At 36.5% G+C, this 23,218-nt stretch overlaps 10 protein-coding genes, 1 long non-coding RNA gene and 1 other non-coding gene across 19 annotated transcripts; 5 read left to right on the top strand and 7 right to left on the bottom strand.

Annotated features, from left to right (window-relative positions):
- Nucleotides 1–1,297: 1,297 nt before the first annotated feature.
- Nucleotides 1,298–2,899, top strand: GSTU6 (glutathione S-transferase tau 6). Its single transcript, NM_128498.5, has 2 exons — nt 1,298–1,747; nt 2,017–2,899. Exons 1-2 carry the CDS (start codon nt 1,430–1,432, stop codon nt 2,368–2,370), a joined length of 672 nt encoding a protein of 223 aa, NP_180505.1. The 5' UTR covers nt 1,298–1,429; the 3' UTR covers nt 2,371–2,899.
- Nucleotides 2,502–2,975, bottom strand: AT2G29430 (coiled-coil protein (DUF572)). Its single transcript, NM_128497.2, has one exon. The coding sequence runs from the start codon at nt 2,827–2,829 to the stop codon at nt 2,575–2,577; it is 255 nt and encodes an 84-aa protein (NP_180504.1). The 5' UTR covers nt 2,830–2,975; the 3' UTR covers nt 2,502–2,574.
- Nucleotides 2,976–3,333: 358 nt separating this feature from the next.
- On the top strand, nt 3,334–3,471 carry AT2G00850. Its single transcript, NR_143692.1, has one exon. It is a non-coding gene; the product is annotated as an uncharacterized misc_RNA (transcript).
- Nucleotides 3,472–3,629: 158 nt separating this feature from the next.
- Nucleotides 3,630–4,593, top strand: GSTU7 (glutathione S-transferase tau 7). The gene is made up of 2 exons (NM_128496.2): nt 3,630–3,984; nt 4,062–4,593. Exons 1-2 carry the CDS (start codon nt 3,658–3,660, stop codon nt 4,416–4,418), a joined length of 684 nt encoding a protein of 227 aa, NP_180503.1. The 5' UTR covers nt 3,630–3,657; the 3' UTR covers nt 4,419–4,593.
- Nucleotides 3,633–4,268, bottom strand: AT2G08340. The gene has a single exon (NR_140322.1). It is a non-coding gene; the product is annotated as an other RNA (long non-coding RNA).
- On the bottom strand, nt 4,542–6,151 carry MTPB1 (metal tolerance protein B1). The gene is made up of 2 exons (NM_128495.4): nt 5,852–6,151; nt 4,542–5,722 (listed from the first exon to the last, which is right to left on the bottom strand). The coding sequence occupies exon 2, from the start codon at nt 5,717–5,719 to the stop codon at nt 4,592–4,594; it is 1,128 nt and encodes a 375-aa protein (NP_180502.2). The 5' UTR covers nt 5,720–5,722; nt 5,852–6,151; the 3' UTR covers nt 4,542–4,591.
- Nucleotides 6,152–7,114: 963 nt separating this feature from the next.
- TOPP1 (type one protein phosphatase 1) lies at nt 7,115–9,515 on the top strand. The gene is made up of 4 exons (NM_128494.5): nt 7,115–7,471; nt 7,927–8,483; nt 8,567–8,791; nt 9,169–9,515. Exons 1-3 carry the CDS (start codon nt 7,246–7,248, stop codon nt 8,738–8,740), a joined length of 957 nt encoding a protein of 318 aa, NP_180501.1. The 5' UTR covers nt 7,115–7,245; the 3' UTR covers nt 8,741–8,791; nt 9,169–9,515.
- A 76-nt stretch (nt 9,516–9,591) lies between these two features.
- SMO2-2 (sterol 4-alpha-methyl-oxidase 2-2) lies at nt 9,592–12,021 on the top strand. Of its 6 annotated transcripts, none has more exons than NM_179802.3 (7): nt 9,592–9,759; nt 10,389–10,526; nt 10,717–10,862; nt 11,029–11,148; nt 11,244–11,456; nt 11,552–11,632; nt 11,717–12,021. In NM_179802.3, the coding sequence occupies exons 1-7, from the start codon at nt 9,730–9,732 to the stop codon at nt 11,769–11,771; spliced, it is 783 nt and encodes a 260-aa protein (NP_850133.1). In that variant the 5' UTR covers nt 9,592–9,729; the 3' UTR covers nt 11,772–12,021. The 6 variants fall into 6 exon arrangements, with proteins under 6 accessions (NP_850133.1, NP_565681.1, NP_001318311.1 ...); NM_128493.4 differs by having other exon boundaries at nt 9,635–9,759; nt 11,516–11,632; nt 11,717–11,986; NM_001336210.1 differs by having other exon boundaries at nt 9,736–9,906; nt 11,717–11,986.
- Nucleotides 12,022–12,178: 157 nt separating this feature from the next.
- HAI3 (highly ABA-induced PP2C protein 3) lies at nt 12,179–13,854 on the bottom strand. Its single transcript, NM_128492.3, has 3 exons — nt 13,306–13,854; nt 12,900–13,217; nt 12,179–12,806 (listed from the first exon to the last, which is right to left on the bottom strand). Exons 1-3 carry the CDS (start codon nt 13,672–13,674, stop codon nt 12,405–12,407), a joined length of 1,089 nt encoding a protein of 362 aa, NP_180499.1. The 5' UTR covers nt 13,675–13,854; the 3' UTR covers nt 12,179–12,404.
- A 1,056-nt stretch (nt 13,855–14,910) lies between these two features.
- AT2G29370 (NAD(P)-binding Rossmann-fold superfamily protein) lies at nt 14,911–16,517 on the bottom strand. The gene is made up of 5 exons (NM_179801.3): nt 16,379–16,517; nt 15,947–16,154; nt 15,624–15,840; nt 15,439–15,545; nt 14,911–15,348 (listed from the first exon to the last, which is right to left on the bottom strand). Exons 1-5 carry the CDS (start codon nt 16,468–16,470, stop codon nt 15,166–15,168), a joined length of 807 nt encoding a protein of 268 aa, NP_850132.2. The 5' UTR covers nt 16,471–16,517; the 3' UTR covers nt 14,911–15,165.
- A 712-nt stretch (nt 16,518–17,229) lies between these two features.
- On the bottom strand, nt 17,230–18,762 carry AT2G29360 (NAD(P)-binding Rossmann-fold superfamily protein). The gene is made up of 5 exons (NM_128490.4): nt 18,589–18,762; nt 18,179–18,386; nt 17,878–18,094; nt 17,692–17,798; nt 17,230–17,599 (listed from the first exon to the last, which is right to left on the bottom strand). The coding sequence occupies exons 1-5, from the start codon at nt 18,678–18,680 to the stop codon at nt 17,408–17,410; spliced, it is 816 nt and encodes a 271-aa protein (NP_180497.1). The 5' UTR covers nt 18,681–18,762; the 3' UTR covers nt 17,230–17,407.
- A 1,210-nt stretch (nt 18,763–19,972) lies between these two features.
- Nucleotides 19,973–21,615, bottom strand: SAG13 (senescence-associated gene 13). 3 transcript variants are annotated; one of them, NM_128489.3, is made up of 5 exons: nt 21,405–21,615; nt 21,092–21,299; nt 20,779–20,995; nt 20,594–20,700; nt 19,973–20,495 (listed from the first exon to the last, which is right to left on the bottom strand). In NM_128489.3, exons 1-5 carry the CDS (start codon nt 21,491–21,493, stop codon nt 20,307–20,309), a joined length of 810 nt encoding a protein of 269 aa, NP_180496.1. In that variant the 5' UTR covers nt 21,494–21,615; the 3' UTR covers nt 19,973–20,306. The 3 variants fall into 3 exon arrangements, with proteins under 3 accessions (NP_180496.1, NP_001031442.1, NP_973558.1); NM_001036365.1 differs by having other exon boundaries at nt 21,092–21,294; nt 21,401–21,496; NM_201829.2 differs by having other exon boundaries at nt 19,973–20,700.
- Between the last annotated feature and the right edge of the window lie 1,603 nt (nt 21,616–23,218).

The following is a 23,218-nucleotide window of genomic DNA, read 5'->3' as shown; positions in this document are numbered from 1 at the left end:
GCATATGGGACATGACTTTACTTTTGAGAGCCGAAAAAAATGGTGAAGAGCTGGTATTGTTGGGTTCCACATCGCGGTTTCACATTACACAATTGGAAACAGTTGAATATCCCTTAGAACTTAAAACAACCCAAGTTAAAAACAACAACCCACTAAGTTTATATAAAAGTAAATATTCGTAAGAAAAAACCACGGAACTACACTAAAAAGAAACATTAATACAAAATTTAGTTTTTTTTTTCTGTCAAGTACTGTTTATTTATTTCTTTTTCTATTTCAGTACCACATTGACATACCTACAAAGTATGATACTCGTTTTTTTTTGTCAAAACAAATTACAATATTCGATTATTAAATTAAACTAATTTGTGGGCTGGTCGTAGAGACATCTTCTATCTTCTTGCGAATATCATGATAATCAAATCTTGAAAACTTAATTTTTGTATGTATGAGGAATAATAAAACACGTTGTTTTATGGTTTAAAAAAAAAAAAGCTAAAAAAAAAATAAAGAAAATAAAACACGTTGTTTTATGGTCAAAAATACCACCTTGTCACCACAATAAACAATGTGAACAAATTTATGTCGGTGCGCATCATTTCTTCTGATTTCTTATGATTTCTTTCCATTTTTTATGTGTTACAAAATTATTGTTTTGAACAAATTTTCACACCTGTGGTCTGTAGATATGATTTAAATATACTAAATTATCCAATTTAATTATAATTGTTTATGCAAAAAATTTGATCATCCGCTTTCTGCATTAGCTCTTCAACACATTATTGTGATTTCTGAAGTAGGGAGCATATGGATATGTAATTATGTACCACCAAAAAAAAAATGCGCGATTGAAAAATGAATGACACATGTGACATGTGTTGGATCTTCTGATAAAACTCCAACGCTAAAATCAACACCAATGTGATTTTTTTGACGTAAAAAGGACAATGATCAAAAGCGTTAAGATGTGATTGTTTATGTATTTTAGGTCAGTTTTTTTTTATATTATATTTTACTCCGAATTCCTTATTGTGAAGCATAGAATGCTTATAGTTTATCATAACGAGATTCGAATACGAGATCACAAATCTTGTTTTAAAACATTTGAAAATTGGAGAAATTAGTGGCTCACACATGACGGAGAAAGATGAACCGCATGCCTCCCATTACCAACGTGTATGGTATCAATGTCCTAAAGTGAAATTATTATATTCAAATGTCATAATTGAACGTGATTCATGGCATTGGCATCTATATTTATTTAAATATTTAAAACCTCATTGCCCAGTGGCCGGCAAAAAAGTTGATAAATCGTCGTCGTTTGCAAAAACGACATTTAACCCTTGGGCTATAAATAGAAAGTGAGCCAATTCAGAATTCTAAACAACCATCTATCTAAGAAGAAGCAGAAAGAAAGAAGATCTAACTAATGGGCAAAAATGAGGAAGTGAAGCTTTTGGGAATATGGGCGAGCCCTTTCAGCCGTCGGATCGAGATGGCTCTCAAACTCAAAGGTGTACCGTACGAATACTTGGAGGAAGATTTGGAGAACAAGAGCTCTTTGCTTCTTGCTCTAAGCCCTATTCACAAGAAGATCCCTGTTCTTGTTCATAATGGTAAAACCATTATCGAGTCGCATGTGATCCTCGAATACATCGATGAGACTTGGAAACACAATCCCATTCTTCCTCAGGATCCCTTCCAAAGATCCAAGGCTCGAGTCTTAGCTAAACTTGTTGATGAAAAGGTACATTCTCTTATTTAGTTTCGATTTTTATTTTTTTAATCGTTTAGTACATGGAAGTAGTCATTTCTAATAATCTCTTATATTTTCTTCTCTTTTTTTTTTTTTAATCTGATCAAACCTTAACATGTGTTAACCAGTTTTCTACGAGCTCAATACTTTAAACAGTTGAAGTCAACAACTATATATTAATCAGATTAACGGATTAATCAATGCTACTAATCATTTTTAATCCTTTACTAAACCGTTGTTAATTGTCTCTAATATTCTAGATAGTAAATGTGGGATTTGCCTCACTGGCCAAAACAGAGAAAGGAAGAGAAGTTCTGATTGAGCAGACAAGAGAATTGATTATGTGTCTCGAAAAAGAACTCGCCGGAAAAGATTACTTCGGCGGCAAGACAGTCGGATTCTTGGACTTTGTCGCCGGAAGTATGATCCCGTTTTGTTTGGAGAGGGCTTGGGAAGGAATGGGAGTGGAGATGATTACAGAGAAAAAGTTTCCAGAATATAACAAATGGGTGAAGAAGCTGAAGGAGGTTGAGATCGTTGTTGATTGTATTCCTCTAAGAGAGAAACATATTGAACACATGAACAATATGGCAGAGAAAATTAGATCTGCTTAATTCAGAAGATAATGCATCTTTCATAGCTTTGGTTCCATATTTTATTTAATTTACTACTGTAATGAAAGATAAATCAAGGACAAAACTTTATGATTCAGAAAATAATTAGAAAACAAATCCTTTGAAAAAGGGTAAAAAAATACGTAGACAATATCCAGCAGAATCAAATTAACATAATCCTAGATTTGGTCCAACAAACCCTAGCTAATCCGGCAATAGAAGGCGAGTTGCACCTGATTCGATTATAAAATCAGCGTTCTTTGGATCGGTCCTAAACTTCATCTCATGAGAGCCGTTGGTGCACTGGATCTGAAACCTAAAGATTTTAATCCCAAGGTACGTCTCGCCAATGACGTCTTCTACACGGCTAGTGAATTTAGTGCCCTTACTCATGATATTATCACAATTGTTGCATTGAAGTCTCATCGGAAGGCTTAAGTCGGCGTTGCGTGCTGCCATAGCTTCAGAACACAAGAACACGCGAGAAAAAAGATATTTGATCTGTCTTTCCCTAAGACCTATATTTATAAGAAACAATCTCTTCGTGATTTCCTTTTTTTTTGGTCCAATAAATTAGGGTTTTTTCTTTTTATATTAGTTTTGCATTTATAATTTTTATGAAAAAATAAGGGAAAGGTGGAAGAAAATATTAAAACTAATATAAAAGAAAAGGAAAAAGTCTAATTTGACTACATTCACGCTTTTGGATATAATTTGACTACACAAATCCTAAACTTAAAATATATATTTATCAGAATGATTATAAAATATCAATATTTGTTGATGTAAAAACCATCATTACTTAAAATAAAAAATAGAAAACAAAATATTTGGGGGTGGGAGGGTAAGGCGAGGAAACGGTTAACCGCAGACACTAATCTAGTTTCAACAGAACCACCTACGAACCAAACCCAACCTCCTGGTCTACTTTTTGGAGACGAGCCTCTTATGTAGCCATCGACGTTTTTTCATTATTTTTCGGGGGAAACGCCGGCCTAAGACCCCCAGTAATTAATTCCCATAGTTAACATGAGAGGGTTCAGGGTTTAGCAATCAATAAGCAGACTCATCTCCTAGGTTCCCACACCCCTTAACTTATTTGACCAAACCTTTCTTCATTTAAACAACTCAACTTCAATCTCTATCTTCCGATGTGGGACAAAGTGCTTTCTTACTGAAGCATTTATTGTAACTTGTTCGTCACTGGTGACGTCACCATTCTTTCTTATAAATAAATCATAACCTATTAACCTTAGTCCATAAAGAAGAAGAAGCTAACGAAAAATAATGGCGGAGAGATCAAATTCAGAGGAAGTGAAGCTTTTGGGAATGTGGGCGAGTCCTTTTAGTCGGAGGATTGAGATTGCTCTTACGCTTAAAGGTGTTTCGTATGAGTTCCTGGAGCAAGATATCACAAACAAGAGCTCTTTGTTGCTTCAATTGAATCCGGTTCATAAGATGATTCCGGTTCTTGTTCATAATGGTAAACCGATTTCTGAATCACTTGTGATTCTTGAGTATATTGATGAGACTTGGAGAGACAATCCGATTCTTCCTCAAGATCCGTATGAGAGAACTATGGCTCGATTCTGGTCTAAATTCGTCGATGAACAGGTATGAATTTTCAATTTCGATAACTGGTTTGGGTTTTTGAACCGGGTTTTTAAAACCGGTTTGTTGGGGAGTTTCAGATTTATGTGACGGCGATGAAAGTTGTGGGGAAGACCGGAAAAGAGAGAGATGCTGTGGTTGAAGCGACGAGAGATTTGTTGATGTTTTTGGAGAAAGAGCTTGTTGGGAAAGATTTTCTCGGTGGGAAAAGTTTAGGGTTTGTGGATATTGTGGCGACTTTGGTGGCGTTTTGGCTGATGAGAACGGAGGAGATCGTCGGGGTAAAGGTGGTTCCGGTGGAGAAGTTCCCGGAGATACATAGATGGGTTAAGAATTTGTTGGGTAATGATGTTATCAAGAAATGTATTCCTCCTGAAGATGAGCATCTTAAGTACATTAGAGCTCGTATGGAGAAACTCAATATCAAATCTGCTTGATAAGGTTTTATAAAAATTCTAATGCTCACAGTATGTCTCTTTTGTTCTTGTCTCAGTTGCTATGTTCTGTCACTTAATGTTTGCTATATTGAAACACGAAAATTTGAACTTTCTTTCTTGTTCTACCTAAAGATGTTCTTAAGCAAATAATACAGAAGAAACTCTCTTTTGTGCTACTCTGATTCAACCTGAACAGTTGCATGATAAATCCCATAAGACTTCCTACAGAAATTTCTAACACCAGTAATGATCTCTTTAGGACTAGCTCCAGGCTCTGGTAAGATATGACAGGACAATACGATTCTCCCTACTGTTATCTCCCATACATGGAGATCATAAACAATCTTAACTCCATCGATTCGCTTAAGTCCTCTTTCGAGCTTCTCTATGTCCATATCACGCGGTACGCGTTCCATCAGTATTCCAAATATGTTCTTGAGAATTGGTAGAGTAGCAGCAAGAGCAAAAGCAGAGAAAACAAGAGTGCAAATCAAATCAACCAAAACCCATTTTGGTTTTACCCAAATGATACCTCCACCAATCATAACACCTAGTGACTGAATCATATCAGCCATTGCGTGAAGATAAGCTCCTTGTATGTTAATGTTCATCTCCTTTGAAGACGATTTCTCACCTTTTAAAGGATTCATTTCCTCCTCCTCCTCTTCTGCCACCACCTCCTTGTGATGATGTTGATGTTGATGTTTATGATTATGATGATGGTGATGATGGTCGTGGTGGTGGTGGCTATGGTTATGTCCTAACCAAAGGACCATAACCAAGTTCATGAAAAACCCGAAAGCCGAAATCCCAAACATGATTTCTCCATTAACCTCTCTGCTTCTGCTAAGTAGTCTTTGAATGGCTTCATGGATTATCACTCCAGAGACAAGCCATATGAGCTGAACAGACAAGAACGCCGCTAAAACTTCAAGCCGTTTAAACCCGAACGAGTTTCGCGGATTAGCTTCCCAGCTCGAGACCTTGATCGCCAACAAAGAGACACACAAACCCGCCACATCCGACAACAAATGCGCAGCATCTGTCATAACCGCAAGACTATTCGCCTTAAAACCTCCCACAATCTGTACGGACATAACGATGAGGTAAAGAAAAATAAGGCTGCTTAGTCTTCTAGTCGATTCTTCGCGTTCTTTCGTCTCGGAAACGCAATGTTCTTGTCTCGTAAACGCGCAAGACAGAGGAACCACGCCTAAATTTTCCTCTGTTTTCGATGGTGATGGTGACTCCATTTCTTCCTCATCATCGGGTTTCAAAATGCAGATTTGCTCCAATTCCATAAGCTGTTTATACGTTACACAAACTTTCATTAGAGATCTAAATCAACATTTGATCCTCTTTCTTTAAGTATTTTTATGATTAAAAGATTCAAATAAACCCATTTTGTGTTTCTTTTAAGACAAGAAACAAACCTGAGAATCAGATGGAGAGGCAAAACGTATATGAATTCCAGAGCTGTCCTCTTCAGAAATCTTGAGTTTTATCTTATGGTTAGAGATATGAAGACATGAACACAGGCAATTAAGGATGATCCAGCAAATATGGGAGGAGATGTTTTATAGATGTGGAATTTTCTTTTTTGTATGGGAATCTAAAATAAGTCGTTGTGGCTTGTGACGGGTGAAGAAGAATAATCTTTTTTCTTTAATAAGGAGAATCAAGGAAAAAAGAAATAAATATAAAGATTTTGTTTTGGTGATTTTGTGTTTCTTTTGGTGTGTATGAGATTTGTATGATTGTATTACCATACAAAGGTGGCGTTTGCGTTTCAGGTGAACAAAATGGACTGACTATTCTTTGTTCAAAATAAGGATTGATTCAACTAATGTTCTTTGATCTTTAGCATGTTGTTTTTTTCGTCTTTTTGTTTTCTTTCATTATAGAAATCAATTATAAACATACATCAATATTATTTTAAATTAGGTTAGGACCGTTAGGTGATGTAATTTGTCCATGTTGATATAGTTTATTTTTTTCTTTTGATAAAAATGTTGTTGATATATTAACTTGTTTTATCAAACTACATAGTTATTAGTTAGCACTTAGCATGTAATTAAGAATGTGAATTGGTGATTTTTAACAAAAGAATGGTATTTGCATACACGCATATGCATGTTAATTTGACACATCAACCAGATGGTGATTATATTAGATTAGGTATTACCGATCAAACACTAAATCTTGGTTGTTTTGTAGTTTCATGGTAACAAATAGATTGTTGTTTTGTAGTTTTTGATGGCAACACTAAGTTTTCAGTAACTAATTTGCTAATTCAAACTTTTTGGCGTTTTAATTTATTAGTCGCTAATTAAGAATTTAAGAATTAAGATTGATCTAATCTACCACTTAATTACGGAAAACGAATATCATACTAACATAGTAACATTTGATTGTTATAATTGGTCACTGATCATTACCGATGACTGCTAAACAAACAACAAAACATATTGTTGATCACTATCCCCCATCATTACTACTGAATAGTGAATACTATATTACTATCGCCAATCGTTATTACTGATCGCGTAGAGAGGCTAGAAGAACTAGTTTTCTACCGTTTGGAAATTTGTATAAAGGAATCTTCTAGAAAGATAGCCCATTTACAGGCCCAATAAAACGTGTACATACCCATTAGGTTGATTTCACTCAGGTCTCGTAAATAAATTAAATAAATAAAAAATGAACCAATCAATATTGACTAATCTCAGAGCACACACCAGTCTTCGGGTCTCTCCTCCTCGCGGCTCGAAACGCAAGCTTCACGCTTGAAAATCTCCGTTCGTTTTCTACCTCGTTTAGATCGGAGATGGCGGAGAAGCCGGCGCAAGAGCAAGAGCAGAAGCGAGCGATGGAACCTGCAGTTCTCGACGATATTATTCGTCGTTTGGTTGAGTTTCGGAACACGAGACCTGGATCGGGGAAGCAAGTTCATCTCAGTGAAGGTGAAATTCGTCAGCTTTGTGCTGTCTCCAAAGAAATATTTCTTCAACAGCCCAATCTGCTTGAATTGGAAGCTCCCATCAAGATCTGCGGTCAGATTTTTGTTCCCTTTAGTTTAGAAAGAGTGCTTTTTTGGATTGGGGTTTTAGTTTTGATTGATTTTTAGAAGCGAATTTAGTGCATGTTTAGATAAAGTATCAAGCTTTGTTCAGTAGTAATGAGTTGAATTCTTAAAGCTATGTACATATCTAAGTGACTGAAGAAAAAATGTGAGATTTTGATTGTCTTTTGAGTTCAGAACAATGAAATCAAGCTAATGGGTAGTATAAAGTTTGAATTTTTATTACTAAAAGTCTTAGATAGGCTTAGGAGTTTTGACTGGTTCTATGAGGTTTGATTCATTTTATCTTAATGTTGACTAGTCAAGTTATGTGTTTTGATTGGGTCTGATAAAACATTTCCTGCAAAAGTTTAACGTTGACTAGTAGTATCTGATATGCCATGTTTTCTTAGATGTAATGGTTATATTTTGTCTTTTACTTTATAGGTGATATTCATGGGCAGTATTCAGATCTATTGAGGCTTTTTGAGTATGGAGGGTTCCCTCCCGAAGCTAATTATTTGTTCTTGGGTGATTATGTTGACCGTGGCAAGCAAAGCTTGGAAACAATATGTCTTCTTCTAGCTTACAAAATCAAGTACCCTGAGAACTTCTTCTTGTTGAGAGGGAATCATGAATCTGCTTCCATTAATCGTATTTACGGTTTCTATGATGAGTGCAAACGCAGGTTCAATGTCAGACTCTGGAAAATATTCACCGATTGCTTTAACTGTCTTCCTGTGGCCGCCTTAATTGATGACAGAATACTATGTATGCATGGTGGGATTTCCCCAGAGCTGAAAAGTTTGGACCAGATTAGAAATATTGCACGGCCGATGGATATTCCGGAGTCTGGTTTGGTATGTGATTTACTATGGTCGGATCCTAGTGGAGACGTAGGCTGGGGCATGAATGATCGTGGTGTTTCATACACTTTTGGAGCTGACAAAGTCGCAGAGTTCTTGGAGAAACATGACATGGACCTTATCTGTCGTGCCCACCAGGTTTTAACTTGAGTTATATCTGCCATTTAGTTTATTATGAAAACTGTGCAACCTTAATTTGAGTGTATTGGCTCTGTTTATAGGTTGTTGAAGATGGGTATGAGTTCTTTGCAGAAAGACAACTTGTTACAGTATTTTCAGCTCCCAACTATTGCGGGGAATTTGACAACGCTGGCGCAATGATGAGCATTGATGAGAGCTTAATGTGCTCATTCCAGATTCTAAAGCCGTCAGAAAAGAAGTCGCCTTTTCTGTGACACCGATTATCCAGTGACCACCATTGCTTCAAATTAACAATTCTACAAAAGGTAAAAACTTTTTTATGCTATGGTAGCACCACATTTGTGTAACCCTGATTCAACATTCTCTGCTTCATGTTTAGCTTGTTCACCGTATCTAGCTTTTACTCTGAGTGGTACATACATATCAGCCTCAGGAAAATGAAATGGAAAACATGTATTCGTTAAGCTAGTTATAATGGGTTTTTTTGAGTTCCTGTCACAGAGATGAGTTCAAAATCACACAATAGTTTTCTTCTCTTACATTTCTGTGTAATTAGCTCATGTTGCTTATAATTTGTCATCAAGAAACAGTGTTAATCTTTGAGGTTTGGTCACTGTATGCTGAATGTTCTTATGTGGCTCAGCTTTTGATTATCATTTTGCATTTTGTTAATTTGCTGCAGTTGTATACTGGCAAGAGGATCTAGAGACGGAAACTGCTCAATTGGGACCTTAATGGTACTGATAATAGAGCATTAGACATGTAGCTGTTGACAGTGATGGCATCGAGCAGAAGGAACAAGTCAAGTCTGTACTGTGATTTTAGCATCTCTCACATCTATGTTTGTCTAAAATGTGTGTGTGTTTTTAGTCTTCTCTCTGAATAATATTAGATTCTCATTTGTACTCTCTATTTATTTAGGAGAACCCAAATTCAAAACTTTTTTTAGTCTCTTCACCACCATAAAGCCATAATCACTACGTATTGTTCACTTCAAAAATTTAACATGGGGTGCCAATTGTCACATGTAAAACTATATGGTCCTAAAATTAAAAATATCAAGTAATTAAGGATAATAATGAAACATGTGTGTGCACGTGTGATGGAGAGAAACAAACAAATCAGCTTTAGAATTCAGATTCCTTCTTGTCACACAGTTTTCGTTTCTCTTTCTCTTTCTCTCACACTCTCTGCCTATCTCCGCCGCGGAGATCCATCGTGTTTTCTACTTCTGTTGGTATCCATGGATTCTCTCGTTGAATCCGGTTGGAAGGTACTTCGTATTCCTCTATCTCGTCGCGTTCCTTTGTATGCGATTCCTACGTTTTTTTTTTTTGTTTTGTTTTCAGAGATTGAATCGTGTTTTTTGTTTCTCGGTCTCTGGCGACTTGAGTGTACTGCATTTATGATACAAGTGTAGGTACGGGATTAGTATCTGCCGTGTTAGGTTGATTTTGTGTTTGTCGTCTGTGGTCCATCGTATTGTATTGTTGTGGTCCCTTTATGTTGAGATTGAATTGGTTTCGTGTCGATTGCGTTGTGGTTTCAGATCTGGATTTGACTGTTCTAGTTACAGATTATTACTGATTTCGTATGTGATCTCTGTTTGTGCTTGTATTTTTTTTTGGAATTTGAGTGGGATTTATGTATTGTTGTTGGAGCTTGGACTAGCTTAGAGGATCTGTGATTGTGATACGTGTTGATAAGCAATAGGTTTTCCTTGAACGTCTTCTTAACTTGCTTTTCTGCGTGAGTGACTGGATGGATGGTGTCAATGATATACAATTGCCTTCAGTTTTCGTGGAATTGAACAAATTTTATCTCCCTTTGGCAATCATGTTTAGCTCTTTAGTTTGACAGTTCTAGCTGTGACACTGACCCTTCTTTGTGGCGATGATGCAGTACCTTGTTACGCATTTCAGTGACTTTCAACTGGCGTGTATTGGGAGTTTTATACTTCATGAAAGCGTGTTTTTCTTGTCTGGACTCCCTTACATTTTCCTAGAAAGGACTGGTTTTCTGAGCAACTACAAAATTCAGGTTTGTCTTTTCTTCTCATGATTCAGTGGTCTTCTAACTAATAGCTTTGTGTGTCTGTTCAAATATAAACTGAATGGAAAGATATCACCAAGTTGTCAGTGTTCTCATTTCCCCAATGGTAATGTCAAAGTGATAACTGGTTTAGCTTGTCTTCTAGATTTATCAAGTACTCTTGTTTGGTCTTTTGCAGACCAAAAGTAATACTCCTGAAGCCCAGGGAAAATGCATTGCTCGACTATTACTTTACCATTGCTGCGTAAACTTGCCCCTCATGATGGCGTCGTATCCTGTATTCAGATTCATGGGCATGGAAAGCAGTTTTCCTCTGCCGTCCTGGTATTATCAGGTTCTTTAGTGCTGAAAGCTTTTTTTGCCTTTGGGTTCTGATGTTAAACTCTTCCAATGGGCAATATATATAAAATGTCAGTGTTGAGCTGCATGAGAAGAACCTGCATTATGTTTGATCTGGTTTATGAAACTATATCTGGTGACGCTCTTGCAGGAAAGTGGTGTCTGCCCAGATCTTATTCTACTTCATCATTGAGGATTTTGTATTCTATTGGGGTCACAGGATCTTGCATACTAAATGGCTCTACAAGAACGTGCACAGTGTGCATCATGAGTAAGCTATCAGTACTCACCATCTTTTTTGTGCTTGACAATGTTAGTTCACTCATGGTCCTCAATAAACAATCTTATGGTATTACTTATATACAGGTACGCGACACCGTTTGGTTTGACATCAGAATATGCTCATCCCGCTGAAATTCTGTTCCTTGGTTTTGCTACCATTGTTGGTCCGGCTCTCACCGGGCCTCACCTGATCACCCTTTGGTTATGGATGATGCTCAGAGTTATTGAGACAGTTGAGGCACATTGTGGTTATCATTTCCCATGGAGCCCCTCGAATTTTCTTCCTCTATACGGCGGGTAAGATAAGACTTCTAACCTGTGATTGCCTTGAAAGAGCAACACCTTAAACCTAACAGATCTTTAATATTAATGTGGGAATCATTTGCTTACAGTGCTGACTTCCATGACTACCATCATCGATTACTCTACACAAAGTCTGGCAACTACTCATCAACGTTTGTTTACATGGACTGGTAAATTATTGAACTCTGTTTCTTACTTTAACAGAAGTCATAACTATAATAAACATGTAAATATGTTTATCTATGTTACTTCAGGATCTTTGGCACCGATAAAGGTTACAGAAAACTTAAGGCCCTAAAAGAAACCTGACAACAAACAAACGTGAAATTCGATTCCCGAGAGAGGTCTTGTTCTCAAAAAACCTTCTTTCTTTTGTTTTGTCTCTACCATTTCCTCAACTTTAGTCATAAGAACATCATTATTTGCTACAATTTGGGTTGTACAATCAAAGCTGCTAGTCTGAAGTCGATTCGATGTTGAAATTTATACGTGACCTCGTTTCTATTGGACTTGTTGTTACTACTGCTTACTGTTTTTCTTATTCTTTAGATACTGCTAATACTCATAATTGCATTTAGAACCTATGATCTACTCTCATGTCTTTGCCTAGCGGCAGAGACTAAGTACCTCTTAAAGTATCTTAATGCCTAAAAGTAAAAGGTATAGTATAGTCTGACAATCTTTTTTAAAGCAAAATGCTTTTACATGTCGACCTTCTTAATTTGATTTGATTTAAGATTATAAGCATACACGAAACAGGATTAGGGTTGACAAGAATAATTCTTATCATTTCTATTAATTAACCCTTTTTCGGGGTTTCCATAAAATCGGGTTAATTTTGTATACAACCAACGTATTCCAAGAATAACCAAAAAGCAAAACTGATATAGAAAGTTAAAGCAAAATTGTCTTCCTCTTCGACTAGTGTCCACTTACGTGTCCTTATCTTCTGAGATCAATCACAACGACACTGACGTTGTCACTACTGTTCCTTGCCAACGCCAGCTTTGTTAGCAATACTGACGCTTCCGTACAAGCCTTGTCCGAAATCGCCGGATCCTCATTATCTTGTCTTCTCCCACCACCACGGAGACACATACGCGCTACAGAGCAGGCGGTCTCGTTTGACACAACATCCCATAAACCATCACTAGCTAGTATGAGGCAGTCATCGTCTCTCCTGTCCGTTATGGTTACCTCCGGCTCGCAACTCACGTAAGGTTTCAAATAGTTGTCTCCTATTGCTCGTGACATTGCTAAGACTCCGAGAACTCTTGGACAGTCCCAATATATGACTCGTCCACCAGCTCCTTCGATTCGATCCAATTCGTCTGGCCGATCAGGCTGTGTTTCATTACAAAGAACACAATCTCCAAGTTAATCCACAAATCCAATCATTGCTTAAATGAAACTGAACATGTTTTGAACGGAACTGACCTTGTGATCGGTTGATAAAGGGACTGGTTTCCCATTGCGGCAGAGAACTGCTCTGGAATCGCCACAATTGGCGACAACGATCTTATCTGGCGTAATGACTGAGACAACAGCGGTTGATCCGACGGAATCACAAGCCGGTGTTTGTAGATCACACTTGCAATTTGCAGTCACGACGGAATCACCCCACGATACAACTTCCTTATCCATGCGTGTGAAGCTACGCTCCATCGTCGTTTTCCATTCTTCTTCATCTTCCATATCTGAACTTAGTTCTTCTTGCACCAGCTTGTGAAGCCTCTCTCTACACCTTGCTGCAACCTAAGGAAAAAAAAAAGATTTCGTATCAGCTAAAACTGAAAACATAGAATTTCGGAAAACGTAAGAATGCATGGTAACGGAGTCGTACGTGGGAACAACCATGGCCGTCATACACACCAAAGTAGTGTTGAGGAAATTCCGAATTCTTCGGAGAAGAAAATGAAGGATGAATTGCCACCGCATCTTCCATCTCTCTTCTTCTACCGCACACCGAAGAAACACCGTATCTTGGACTGGATACGTCGACATTTTGGTCAGAGAAATCCTCCCGAGAGCTTCGAGGAATTGAAGAGTATCTCGTAGCTAAAGCCTCCTGTTTACTACGCTTACAATTCTTCTCCCAATCTTCATGCATCACCGTTTGGAATCTCGGCCTCCGCCGTGAATGTGCCGGCGTTGATTCATAAACCGACGACGGACATGCGTCGGTCACTACTTCGTAACATATCTCGGCCATATCCGGGGAAAAAAACCTTAAACTTTGATGTCTTCAAATGGATTTTGCTCTGTATTTCTGATCAAGAAGAACAAAACTCTTTCTTAGATGTTTCAAGAAATGTTTTCTTTTTTGATGAACTCTTTCAAGAACTGGTGATTCCTGTTTTGGTTGCTTCACTGGTTAATAAAAATGCTCGAAAACCATTCAATTTGAGAAATAATGTCATTACACGTTACTTGCATTCTCTATTTTATACACAAAACCTGCCTCTTCAGAAACAATTTTAAATTCTTTCTATAAAAAAAGTAATCCACGTAAGGCGTCAGTATCGAGTGCGAGATTCGTGGTCCAATCAAATTGAGACGGCACGGATGACGGATCATAGGAAGTTTCCTTTCGCGCCACGATGCTTTTCCCCGCAAGGTAGGTTTTGTTTTCTGTATTTAAATAACTAGAGGAATTTCATTACGTTAGTTTTCACATTTGATTACATGAATAACCTAAGTTTAGGTATAAATCAGTGTTTACTTTCAAAACCTAACAAGTTTAGTGCTAATAATTTATGTTTGTCCCTAGACAGTAAACACGTTAACAAAGAAAACCTTAATAAACTTATATCTGAATTTTTATTATTATTGTCTTGAGAGTCCAGAGAATCATCGGAAATATAATATGTATGACTTATATGACAGTAATCAGCTATGTTGTGATGGCAGTCTGAACAATTATTAAACAAATTTATCATCGACAAAGCAATTTGAATTCTCATCGTCCAAATATCCAAGAAATGCGATAAAGTTTTATATACCCAAGAAGATTAAATAACAAGTTACATATATAGTTTGTTTTTGAATTTAGAAAATTTAAGGAATATTTTGTTTACATGTCTATTATTATGAGTCCTTGAATATGATATATGAGTATGTTTCCAACGACATGTCTTTTAGTTTAGTTGATATATAGAAGAAACTTGTTTTGTGCTATGCGTGAGAATAATAATAATAATAAATTTATATCAAATATATATATATATATATATATAATTATGAAGATAATTCTTTCTTTGTTTTGTGTTATGCGTGAGAATAATAATAATAAATTTATATAAATTAAAAAAAATTATGAACATAATCTTTACTCCTTTAGCAAAAGTAATCTTTTTAGGCTTTTAGCCATAACCCCCTAAAGATAGGGATACTAGAGTTGAAAATCGTACGGTCATCATTACATGACTATATAATCATATATCATAAGTAGAATATATACAATAATTATTTTATATATCAAAAGTCACAATACGATTGGAAACGAACAAACATCAAATGTGAACACAAGTAACTTCTTATCCGATAAGATAAAAGATTGAGTTCTTCGTCCAAACATTAGAAGGCATGAACGGAGTGAGCTCCCTCAACATAAGTTACATATAAAACTTGTATGAATTAATATGCAGTGAAACCACTAATTAATCACATAAATTTAAGCATGAATATATGCATATATACGTGTTTAAGGCAAAGAGAAGCCGTTAATAGTGAAACCTCCATCAACGCAAATGGTTTGACCTGTTATATAAGAAGCTGCGGGAAGACATAGAAATGCAACAAGCGATGATACTTCATTTGCCTCTCCAACACGTCTCAATGGTGTCACACTCTCCACCTTTTCTTTTACATCTTTATCACCGAGGAACTGAAACATTTTCACATAAACTTCGTAAGAAATAGTTAAACCATTTTTTCATACTATAAATGAAATGTATTTTCTTATTCATTGTCTTACATCTTTAGTTGACGGAGTTGTAATGAACCATGGACAAACAGAATTAGCCCTTATATTATCACTCGCCCACTCGCATGCTAAATTTCTCGCCAGCTGATTCATGGCTCCTAGAATGCGTATACATTTATTTAAGTCGCGATAGAAGCAAAGAATCATAAATTGTTCGAGTATGCGTATAATTATACCTTTGGTTGCTCCATAGATTGATGTATTACCCAAATTTACAACTCCAGCCACGGAAGACATGAGCACAATGTTCCCTGAACCAGAGGCTTTCAATAAAGGATGCGCGAGTTGCGAGAAATGGAAAGTTGACTCCAGATTTGTAGCTATTATAAATGAGAACTCTTCTGCTGTACACTCAGTCGTCGGCTTTAGTACACCTATTCCCACATTGGGTACCTATACAAACGAAGCAAACAAAATTCAACATGATTTTGGTCATTGTCGATCCAAGCTCATAGACGAGGAGGAGGAGAAGCTTATATATATACACACACACACTTACGAGGATGCTGAGTTTTCCTTGGAAGAGAGAGGAAACAGTTTCCATGAGTTTCTCTCGCTGGTCACGAGAAGAAACATCGCAAACAGAAGTGGTGACTTGTAACCCTTTTGCTTGCCATTCACGTAAGCTTTCTTGAAGCTGAGTTTCGTCTCTGGCACATGTGTGAACTCTTGCTCCCAACATGGCTAGTTCCTCCACCACAGCTTTTCTATTTATACATCAATATGAATTTATACATATCATTAAGCCTTTGATCTTTTCAGGGGTTGATTTGATTAAACATAGAAATACTATCAAAAGATCCACATAAGTCTATGATTGAGCCGTATTAACAAATAAAACGAAAGTCTATACATGATTGAAATCAGAGCTCAGTTTCGGTACTGAAATTATAGGGAAGTAAGTAATTAAGGTAGAAAAATTGGGACTGACCCGAGGCCTTTAGATCCACCGGTAACAAGAGCAGTCATGCCTTCAAGACTCCATTTAGGTTTGTCTCTCAAGCTTTCCCCTCTCTTTGCCATTTTTGGTTATCAGCCACAGAGCAGATATCTATTCATGGAGATTCTTATTTGTAACTCGGTATAGGAAAAATTATAGACCGTTTATACATATTATAATATCACACGTAACCATGCAAGTGTGTTGTAAATGGGGACAAAATATCGGATTCGACATCATTATTGGATGGTTGGTTGTACCAGTCCAGTCGGTTGAGTATTTAAAACTTCATAATTTTATTAGAACTAAATACAAAGTTCATATTTGAGAGTGGTAAAAAATGAATGTACAATATAAAAAACGAAAAGGATAAATAATAATTAGACATATGCTTAAACCTTCCAATTTACAGGTTTTTTTAGATGTCAACTGTCATTATAAATTCCAAAGTATCTGTGTTTGGATATATTTTGAAGTCATATACAAACTATTTAAATAATAAAAAAGGCACACTTAGCCTTCGTTTCTTCATTTTCTATACAATCATTTTCATATTGAGATACAACAAATAAAAATGTGAGCACCTGACTTTGATATATGGGACAACAAACAAACATCTAGCGTCAAAACGACCAAATTACTTATGGTTTGTGAGGAAGCCTTAGAAGGCATGTATGGAGAGATAGGCAGCTAGCTCTATCAACATTCAACACATCTCGTCTTAATTTATCAATTCATCTCTCCCCTTTGGTGGGTGATTTAGGACCGCAGGTTATAACTTATCAATGTCTTGAGAATGTAAGAACGTTGGTGGCTTCGTAGTAACAAATTATACTATAATTAAAAAAAAATTAGTATACTTGATCGGTTAAAACACAAAGCATGCATATATTGTGGAGAGTTGGATTACATTCCAAACGCCAATTTTTTTTGTTTGTTTGTGTAATTGTGTTTATGTTTACATATCTAAACAAATTGTAAATGTTAAAAAAATAACGTAAAATGAAAACAATCGACGTCTTAAGGCAGAGGCTTGAAAGAGAAACCATTAACAGTGAAACCTCCATCAACACAAATGGTTTGACCTGTAATATAAGAAGCTGCAGGAAGACAAAGAAATGCCACAAGCGATGATACTTCATTTACTTCTCCAACACGTCCCATTGGTGGTCTACTCTCCACTTCTTTTCTAAACTCCTCATTACTAAGACTCTGAGAGATTTTCAATTTTACTTAATTAAAATTAAAATTGAGAAGTAACAATGTATATAGCTTAGAACTTTCATATTTGTTGCCTTACTTACTTCGGTAACTAAAGGAGTTTCTATGAACCATGGACACACAGAGTTAGTCCTTATGTTGTCACTTGCCCACTCGCACGCTAAGTTTCTTCCTAGCTGATTCATAGCTCCTAAAATACACTTACATTTCGTAAAAATCAGAACGTGATGCATCATTAATCGTTTGAATATACATACGTATAGATTTACCTTTAGATACTCCATATATGGATGCACCATTGACATGTACAACTCCAGATACGGAGGAGATGAGCACGATGCTCCCTGAACCAGAAGCTTTCAACAAAGGATGCGCGAGCTGCGAGAGATGAAAAGCTGACTCGAGATTCGTTGCCATTGTAAATGAGAAATCTTCGGCTGTATGTTGTAAGGTCGGTTTGACTATACACGTTCCCACATTGTTGACCTTAAATATAGATCCAAACCGAAAACTTAAGAAAACACAACATAATCGTTTCCTATATGGATCAAAGCTTAGATATGTACTTACAAGTATGTTGAGTTTTCCTTCGAAGATAGTGGAAACGGTTTCCATGAGCTTCTCTCGTTTATCACGAGAAGAAACGTCGCAGACAGAAGTGGTAACCTGAAACCCTTTTGCTTGCCACTTACGTAAGCTTTCTTGAAGCTGAGTTTCGTCTCTGGCACATGTGTGGATTCTTGCCCCTAACGTAGCTAGTTCCTCAACCACAGCTTCTCTATTAATTGAACACACTTACATTACCAAGCTTATCTATTTTCCAGGATAGGTCGGTTAAACATCGAAGTACAATCATAAGATCCATATAAATCTTTGTTGTTAAAAAAAAAAGATCCATTTAAATCTATAATTGAAATAAGAGCTCAGATTCAATATTGAACTAGTAAGAAAGTAGGTAATGTAGGAGAACTGGAACTGACCCGATGCCTTTTGAGCCACCGGTGACAAGAGCGGTCATGCCTACAAGACTCCATCTAGGTTTGTCTCTCAAGCTTTCCCCTGTCTTAGCCATTTCTGATTATGAACCACAGAACCCAAAGATCTTTTCTTGGAGATCTGAATGTCTGGTAGAGAAAAATCCATAATGAATGAATGATAATGACAGTGTAAGAAAGGCCTTTTCATGTATTTGTTAGGTTAATCAAACAAATGGGCCTCGATTAAGGGTTAGGCCCAACTACATGAGATCGAGACATGTTCATTGTTTGAGAGCAATGTAGGTTTCCTGAATTTTAGTTGCATAGGTGAGAGATTCATCAAGAATATAAATGTGTAAGCAAAGTTGGGTTTATTTTCTTTGGTTGCTTGGAACGCAAGAAAGATGACTTGGAAAGTGATGATGGAAGACAAACCCAATGTCTTTCGTTCCGCCGGTGACAAGAGCGGTCATGCCTTGAAGAATCCATCTGCTCTGTTCTACTTTAGCCATTGTTCTGGATGTTTCTGTTCTTGACTTCTAGTTTGATGACAAATGATAATGGGAAAATGGGTTAGAATAAATGATACGAGGTTAAGAGAATCTTCAAAGAAGTTGTGGAATGATATATATCGTAATTAATGACTTTGTGGCTGAGACAAATTAGAGATCTCAAAGTAATGATAAGACTGAATTAGTTTAGGTTAACATATTTAATTGGGAAAGTGATCATGATGAGTTAATGACGTAACTTATGATGCGTCTTCCAATTTAAAACAAAAGGGGTTTAGCTATATATTATGATGAATCTTTTTAAAGTTAATGAAAATCTAGTAAGTAATATTACATAATGGTTTCGGGCCGAGGATATTCGGGCTCTGAGCCAAAACTTTTTGGTATTCATAAAAACAAAAATAAATAACATAACAGGTTTGGATTCAATCAAACAGATCTGTTTAAATAATCAAAAAAGTTATTCATAATAGTAGTTTATTCTGGATTTATTTTTGTTTCGTCTCATGTAATTAATTTTGGTTTCATTTCTTGGGTGTGAAACAAGTTTCGTTTGATGAAACCTTTACAACTATCTCATAAGAAATGGAAGGATTACTCTTGACTGAAGCCCTAGAATTATACCAGTTTGCGCTTGATGTTAGTTTAGAAAACTGAAAATATCCATTATGTGTCCCAACCAAGCATGCCAATAACACAACCCACCGGTGCTAACCAAAGGCATGGAAGGAAGAGGTAAGTCTTGAATTAACTAAGTGTGGGCCTAACTCACACGAAAAGTTAGTTCAAAAGTGGAGAATTTCCATACACTTATATACTAGTCGACAAGTTTTTAAGTCACGATGTGTGACGAATAGTATTATACGCATGTGGAGAGAATCATAGAAAGACACTTTTTGTCGTCATCTTTGAAAGTTTTATTGAGAAATATTAGACACTGCAAACATATATAACCGGAAAGAACCAAGAGTTAAGTTTGGCCAACTAGTCTGCCGTCAAATTGGTAATATAATTCCCAAATTCATAGATTATGGATGCGGTCCATCCGGAGAGTGAACTCTTGTTCACCACGCAAGCATAAATATCTAAGAATCTCTTAGAAACAGAACATGTGGACACATCTAAATTACATTTATTACATATTGACGATGTATATAACCCGTAAGTTTAAATTATTGAAAATATGATCCAAACACATGCATATGTGTTTTATGGCATAGTCTTGAAGGAAAAACCGTTAACAGTGGCACCGCCGTCAACGCAAATGGTCTGACCAGTAATATAAGAAGCTGAAGGAAGACAAAGAAATGCCACAAGCGGTGAGACTTCATTTGCTTCTCCAACACGCCCCATTGGTGTCGTACGCACCGCTTCTTTCTTAAACTCTTCATCGAAAAACTAAGAGATTTTCACACATAAATTAAAGCCCGAAGTCATATTTACGTATTTTTTTTGTTTTTCATAGTACGAAGGAGAAATATAAACTTTGGCCTTACATCGTTACTTAAAGGAGTTGTGATATACCAAGGACAAACAGAGTTCGTCCTTATGTTGTCGCTCGCCCATTCGCAAGCTAAGTTTCTAGCCAGCTGATTCATGGCTCCTAAAACGAGTTAATATATGTGTAAGCATCATAACCCATGGGAACATATTGTGTTAAGGATGTACTTATATACGGTACCTTTGGTTGCTCCATAGATGGATCCAACATTGACATGCACGACTCCAGCAGCAGAGGATATGAGCACGATGCTCCCTGAGCCAGAGGCTTTTAACAATGGGTGGGCAAGCTGTGAGAGATGGAAAGCTGACTCGAGATTTGTAGCCATTACAAAAGAGAAATCTTCTGCTGTATACTCTGTGGTCGGCTTGAATATTGACGTTCCCACATTGTTGACCTACATATGTATAGATCCACAACAAAAAACACAACATAATTGGGTTCTTGTGGATCCCAATACCGAGGAGGACGAAGCTTATATATGTATACTTACGAGGATGTTGAGTTTTCCTTGGTAGAGAGAGGAAACAGTTTCCATGAGTTTCACTCGTTGGTCACGAGAAGAGACGTCGCAGACAGAAGTGGTGACCTGAAACCCTTTTGCTTGCCATTCACGTAAGCGTTCTTGAAGCTGAGTTTCGTCTCTGGCACACGTGTGGACTTTTGCTCCCAACATGGCTAGTTCCTCCACCACAGCTTCCCTATTCATGACACACACAAACAGAGTTAGTTCTTCCATAACTAAACATGACAATACAATAAAAGAGCATAGAAAATGGGAGTCAAGATTCACAATGGGGACTGACCCGATGCCTTTAGAGCCACCAGTGACAAGAGCGGTCATGCCTCCAAGACTCCATCTTGAGTTCTCTCCCAAGCCCCCTTCCTTTGCCATTCCTTGTTAAATATCAACCTACGACGATTCTTTTCTTCAACCAAGATCACAGATCTTATATAGAATTGATCAAGACTAGTTGTGATAGTTTTGAACTTTGAAACCTCGCTCAATTCAAAATTCCACATTATGATAATGACTGCTCGACCACACATATCCGTGAGAGGGGTAGACGTAGTACGAAAATACTACTTTTCCTTTTGACAAGTCTTGTATAGTAAAGAAAGTCTTTATGAATTAATAATGAAGACCCCTTAGTTAATAGAGCACCACATATTGGTCTACCATTTACGTGTCATGAGCGTAGTTAAAATTTATATAATTAAAACTAATTTATATTAGCATAAAACTTTAGATCTACATGTATCAATTTAACCACTTAAACCCCTGGTAAATTGTGTTAAGCCACAAACGGTTGTGGGAATTTCTATGCATACACAACCATTGACAAAAAACCAATAATTAAGTGGCCATCGGTCTCACAGGCCACACAGCCCTTTGTCTATCACATCTGGAGATAAACGAATAATGTTCTCCATAATAGCCAAAGGATCCCTCCAACAACCATCTTTAAGAATATTGATCGAGAGATCCGGAACACCATCTCTGGTAGACGATACAAGAACAGATGGAGGAAGCTGATGCTTCTTTGGATTCGATAGCTCGGATTCTTTCCATCTCTTTTTAAATGCATTGTAATCTTGTTTCTTTTTCTTTTTCTTTTTTTTTTTTTTTTTTTTTTTTTTCTAAGATTGCTCTACTTTTAGGTAATATTTTGTAATATATACCTTCTATTTCATTTCATAATGATATTACAAGTTAGTAAAAAAAATTGACAACAAACATTTCATTTCATGCATGACCATTGTTGTCAATTTGTGTGGCCAGTAAAAAAAACAAACAAACAAAACATATGTCAATTAAAGATGTGACTTTTTCGAATATACATATATTCTAGAAGATGCATTTTCAAAAACCTTTCTTAATTTTTTTATTATTTGTTAACTAATATGAACAAAAATCAATATAACTCCAACAATACTCTATATTTTGTATTCAAACTCAATAACAACCATAAACGTCGTATCAGCTACTAAACCCAGCAAAAATATGGATTATTATCTAGTTATACTTATATATAGGATTAAGGTAGATGGCATTTTACTAGCCACAATGTCTAAATATTTGATGGAGACATTAAGCAGCCATAAGAAACAACAGAACAACTAAACGTGCTAGTCATTAGCTCTCTTGATAAGTGACATTGAAGAGTTTGATCATAATTTCCAACCGCGTTAGTGAGGGTCCATCCTTTAACACTAATTCCATCAAAACATCAATCATGGCAGTAACATCCATATATAATCAAGTGCATGTATGGTGTACCAGCTTCATTATGCTGTCAACTGGATTTTTAGAATGACCGTAACACATCATATATGTATTAGAGAGAAAATAATATCAAATGCATGGAAATTTAAATAAATATGGCTGACATGTTATTGCAAATGTAAGTTATTGCAAACGAATTGACATCTACTATCTCCACCAGTTACAAGAGAATTTTTACCATGAAAGACTCTTTATCTTTGATCAATTTTTACTTTTACCTGTGACTAGCAATGACCAGAGATGCCACATGACATATATAGAGTCAAAGTAGATCAAACAAGATAAATACGTTTCTATGTGTAGTAAAGAATTGATGAACTAAGAAAAAATAGT

The sequence above is a fragment of the Arabidopsis thaliana genome, chromosome 2, assembly GCF_000001735.4.
Source record: "Arabidopsis thaliana chromosome 2, partial sequence".
Classification (NCBI taxonomy): Eukaryota; Viridiplantae; Streptophyta; class Magnoliopsida; order Brassicales; family Brassicaceae; genus Arabidopsis; species Arabidopsis thaliana.
Note: the sequence above shows the minus strand (reverse complement) of the source record. Positions and strands in the feature narration are given on the sequence as shown.

Bases quoted from the DNA above. Each gene is read 5' to 3' on its own strand.
- GSTU6 (NM_128498.5), top strand. From the start codon at position 1,430: ATGGGCAAAAATGAGGAAGTGAAGCTTTTGGGAATATGGGCGAGCCCT. The intron at 1,748-2,016 runs GTACATTCTCTT...CTAATATTCTAG, and splicing joins CTAAACTTGTTGATGAAAAG to ATAGTAAATGTGGGATTTGC.
- AT2G29430 (NM_128497.2), bottom strand. From the start codon at position 2,829: ATGGCAGCACGCAACGCCGACTTAAGCCTTCCGATGAGACTTCAATGC.
- GSTU7 (NM_128496.2), top strand. From the start codon at position 3,658: ATGGCGGAGAGATCAAATTCAGAGGAAGTGAAGCTTTTGGGAATGTGG. The intron at 3,985-4,061 runs GTATGAATTTTC...GGGGAGTTTCAG, and splicing joins CTAAATTCGTCGATGAACAG to ATTTATGTGACGGCGATGAA.
- MTPB1 (NM_128495.4), bottom strand. From the start codon at position 5,719: ATGGAATTGGAGCAAATCTGCATTTTGAAACCCGATGATGAGGAAGAA.
- TOPP1 (NM_128494.5), top strand. From the start codon at position 7,246: ATGGCGGAGAAGCCGGCGCAAGAGCAAGAGCAGAAGCGAGCGATGGAA. The intron at 7,472-7,926 runs GTCAGATTTTTG...TTTACTTTATAG, and splicing joins AGCTCCCATCAAGATCTGCG to GTGATATTCATGGGCAGTAT. The intron at 8,484-8,566 runs GTTTTAACTTGA...CTCTGTTTATAG, and splicing joins TTATCTGTCGTGCCCACCAG to GTTGTTGAAGATGGGTATGA.
- SMO2-2 (NM_128493.4), top strand. From the start codon at position 9,730: ATGGATTCTCTCGTTGAATCCGGTTGGAAG. The intron at 11,149-11,243 runs GTAAGCTATCAG...ACTTATATACAG, and splicing joins GTGCACAGTGTGCATCATGA to GTACGCGACACCGTTTGGTT. The intron at 11,633-11,716 runs GTAAATTATTGA...ATGTTACTTCAG, and splicing joins ACGTTTGTTTACATGGACTG to GATCTTTGGCACCGATAAAG.
- HAI3 (NM_128492.3), bottom strand. From the start codon at position 13,674: ATGGCCGAGATATGTTACGAAGTAGTGACCGACGCATGTCCGTCGTCG. The intron at 13,218-13,305 runs GTACGACTCCGT...TTTTTTCCTTAG, and splicing joins ACGGCCATGGTTGTTCCCAC to GTTGCAGCAAGGTGTAGAGA. The intron at 12,807-12,899 runs GTCAGTTCCGTT...AATGAAACACAG, and splicing joins CTTTATCAACCGATCACAAG to CCTGATCGGCCAGACGAATT.
- AT2G29370 (NM_179801.3), bottom strand. From the start codon at position 16,470: ATGGCAAAGAGAGGGGAAAGCTTGAGAGACAAACCTAAATGGAGTCTT. The intron at 15,546-15,623 runs GTATAATTATAC...TACGCATTCTAG, and splicing joins AATCTATGGAGCAACCAAAG to GAGCCATGAATCAGCTGGCG. The intron at 15,349-15,438 runs GTAAGACAATGA...AAAATGTTTCAG, and splicing joins CAACTCCGTCAACTAAAGAT to TTCCTCGGTGATAAAGATGT.
- AT2G29360 (NM_128490.4), bottom strand. From the start codon at position 18,680: ATGGCTAAGACAGGGGAAAGCTTGAGAGACAAACCTAGATGGAGTCTT. The intron at 17,799-17,877 runs GTAAATCTATAC...AGTGTATTTTAG, and splicing joins CATATATGGAGTATCTAAAG to GAGCTATGAATCAGCTAGGA. The intron at 17,600-17,691 runs GTAAGTAAGGCA...AAAATCTCTCAG, and splicing joins AAACTCCTTTAGTTACCGAA to AGTCTTAGTAATGAGGAGTT.
- SAG13 (NM_128489.3), bottom strand. From the start codon at position 21,493: ATGGCAAAGGAAGGGGGCTTGGGAGAGAACTCAAGATGGAGTCTTGGA. The intron at 20,996-21,091 runs GTAAGTATACAT...ATACATATGTAG, and splicing joins AAGGAAAACTCAACATCCTC to GTCAACAATGTGGGAACGTC. The intron at 20,496-20,593 runs GTAAGGCCAAAG...AAAATCTCTTAG, and splicing joins CAACTCCTTTAAGTAACGAT to TTTTTCGATGAAGAGTTTAA.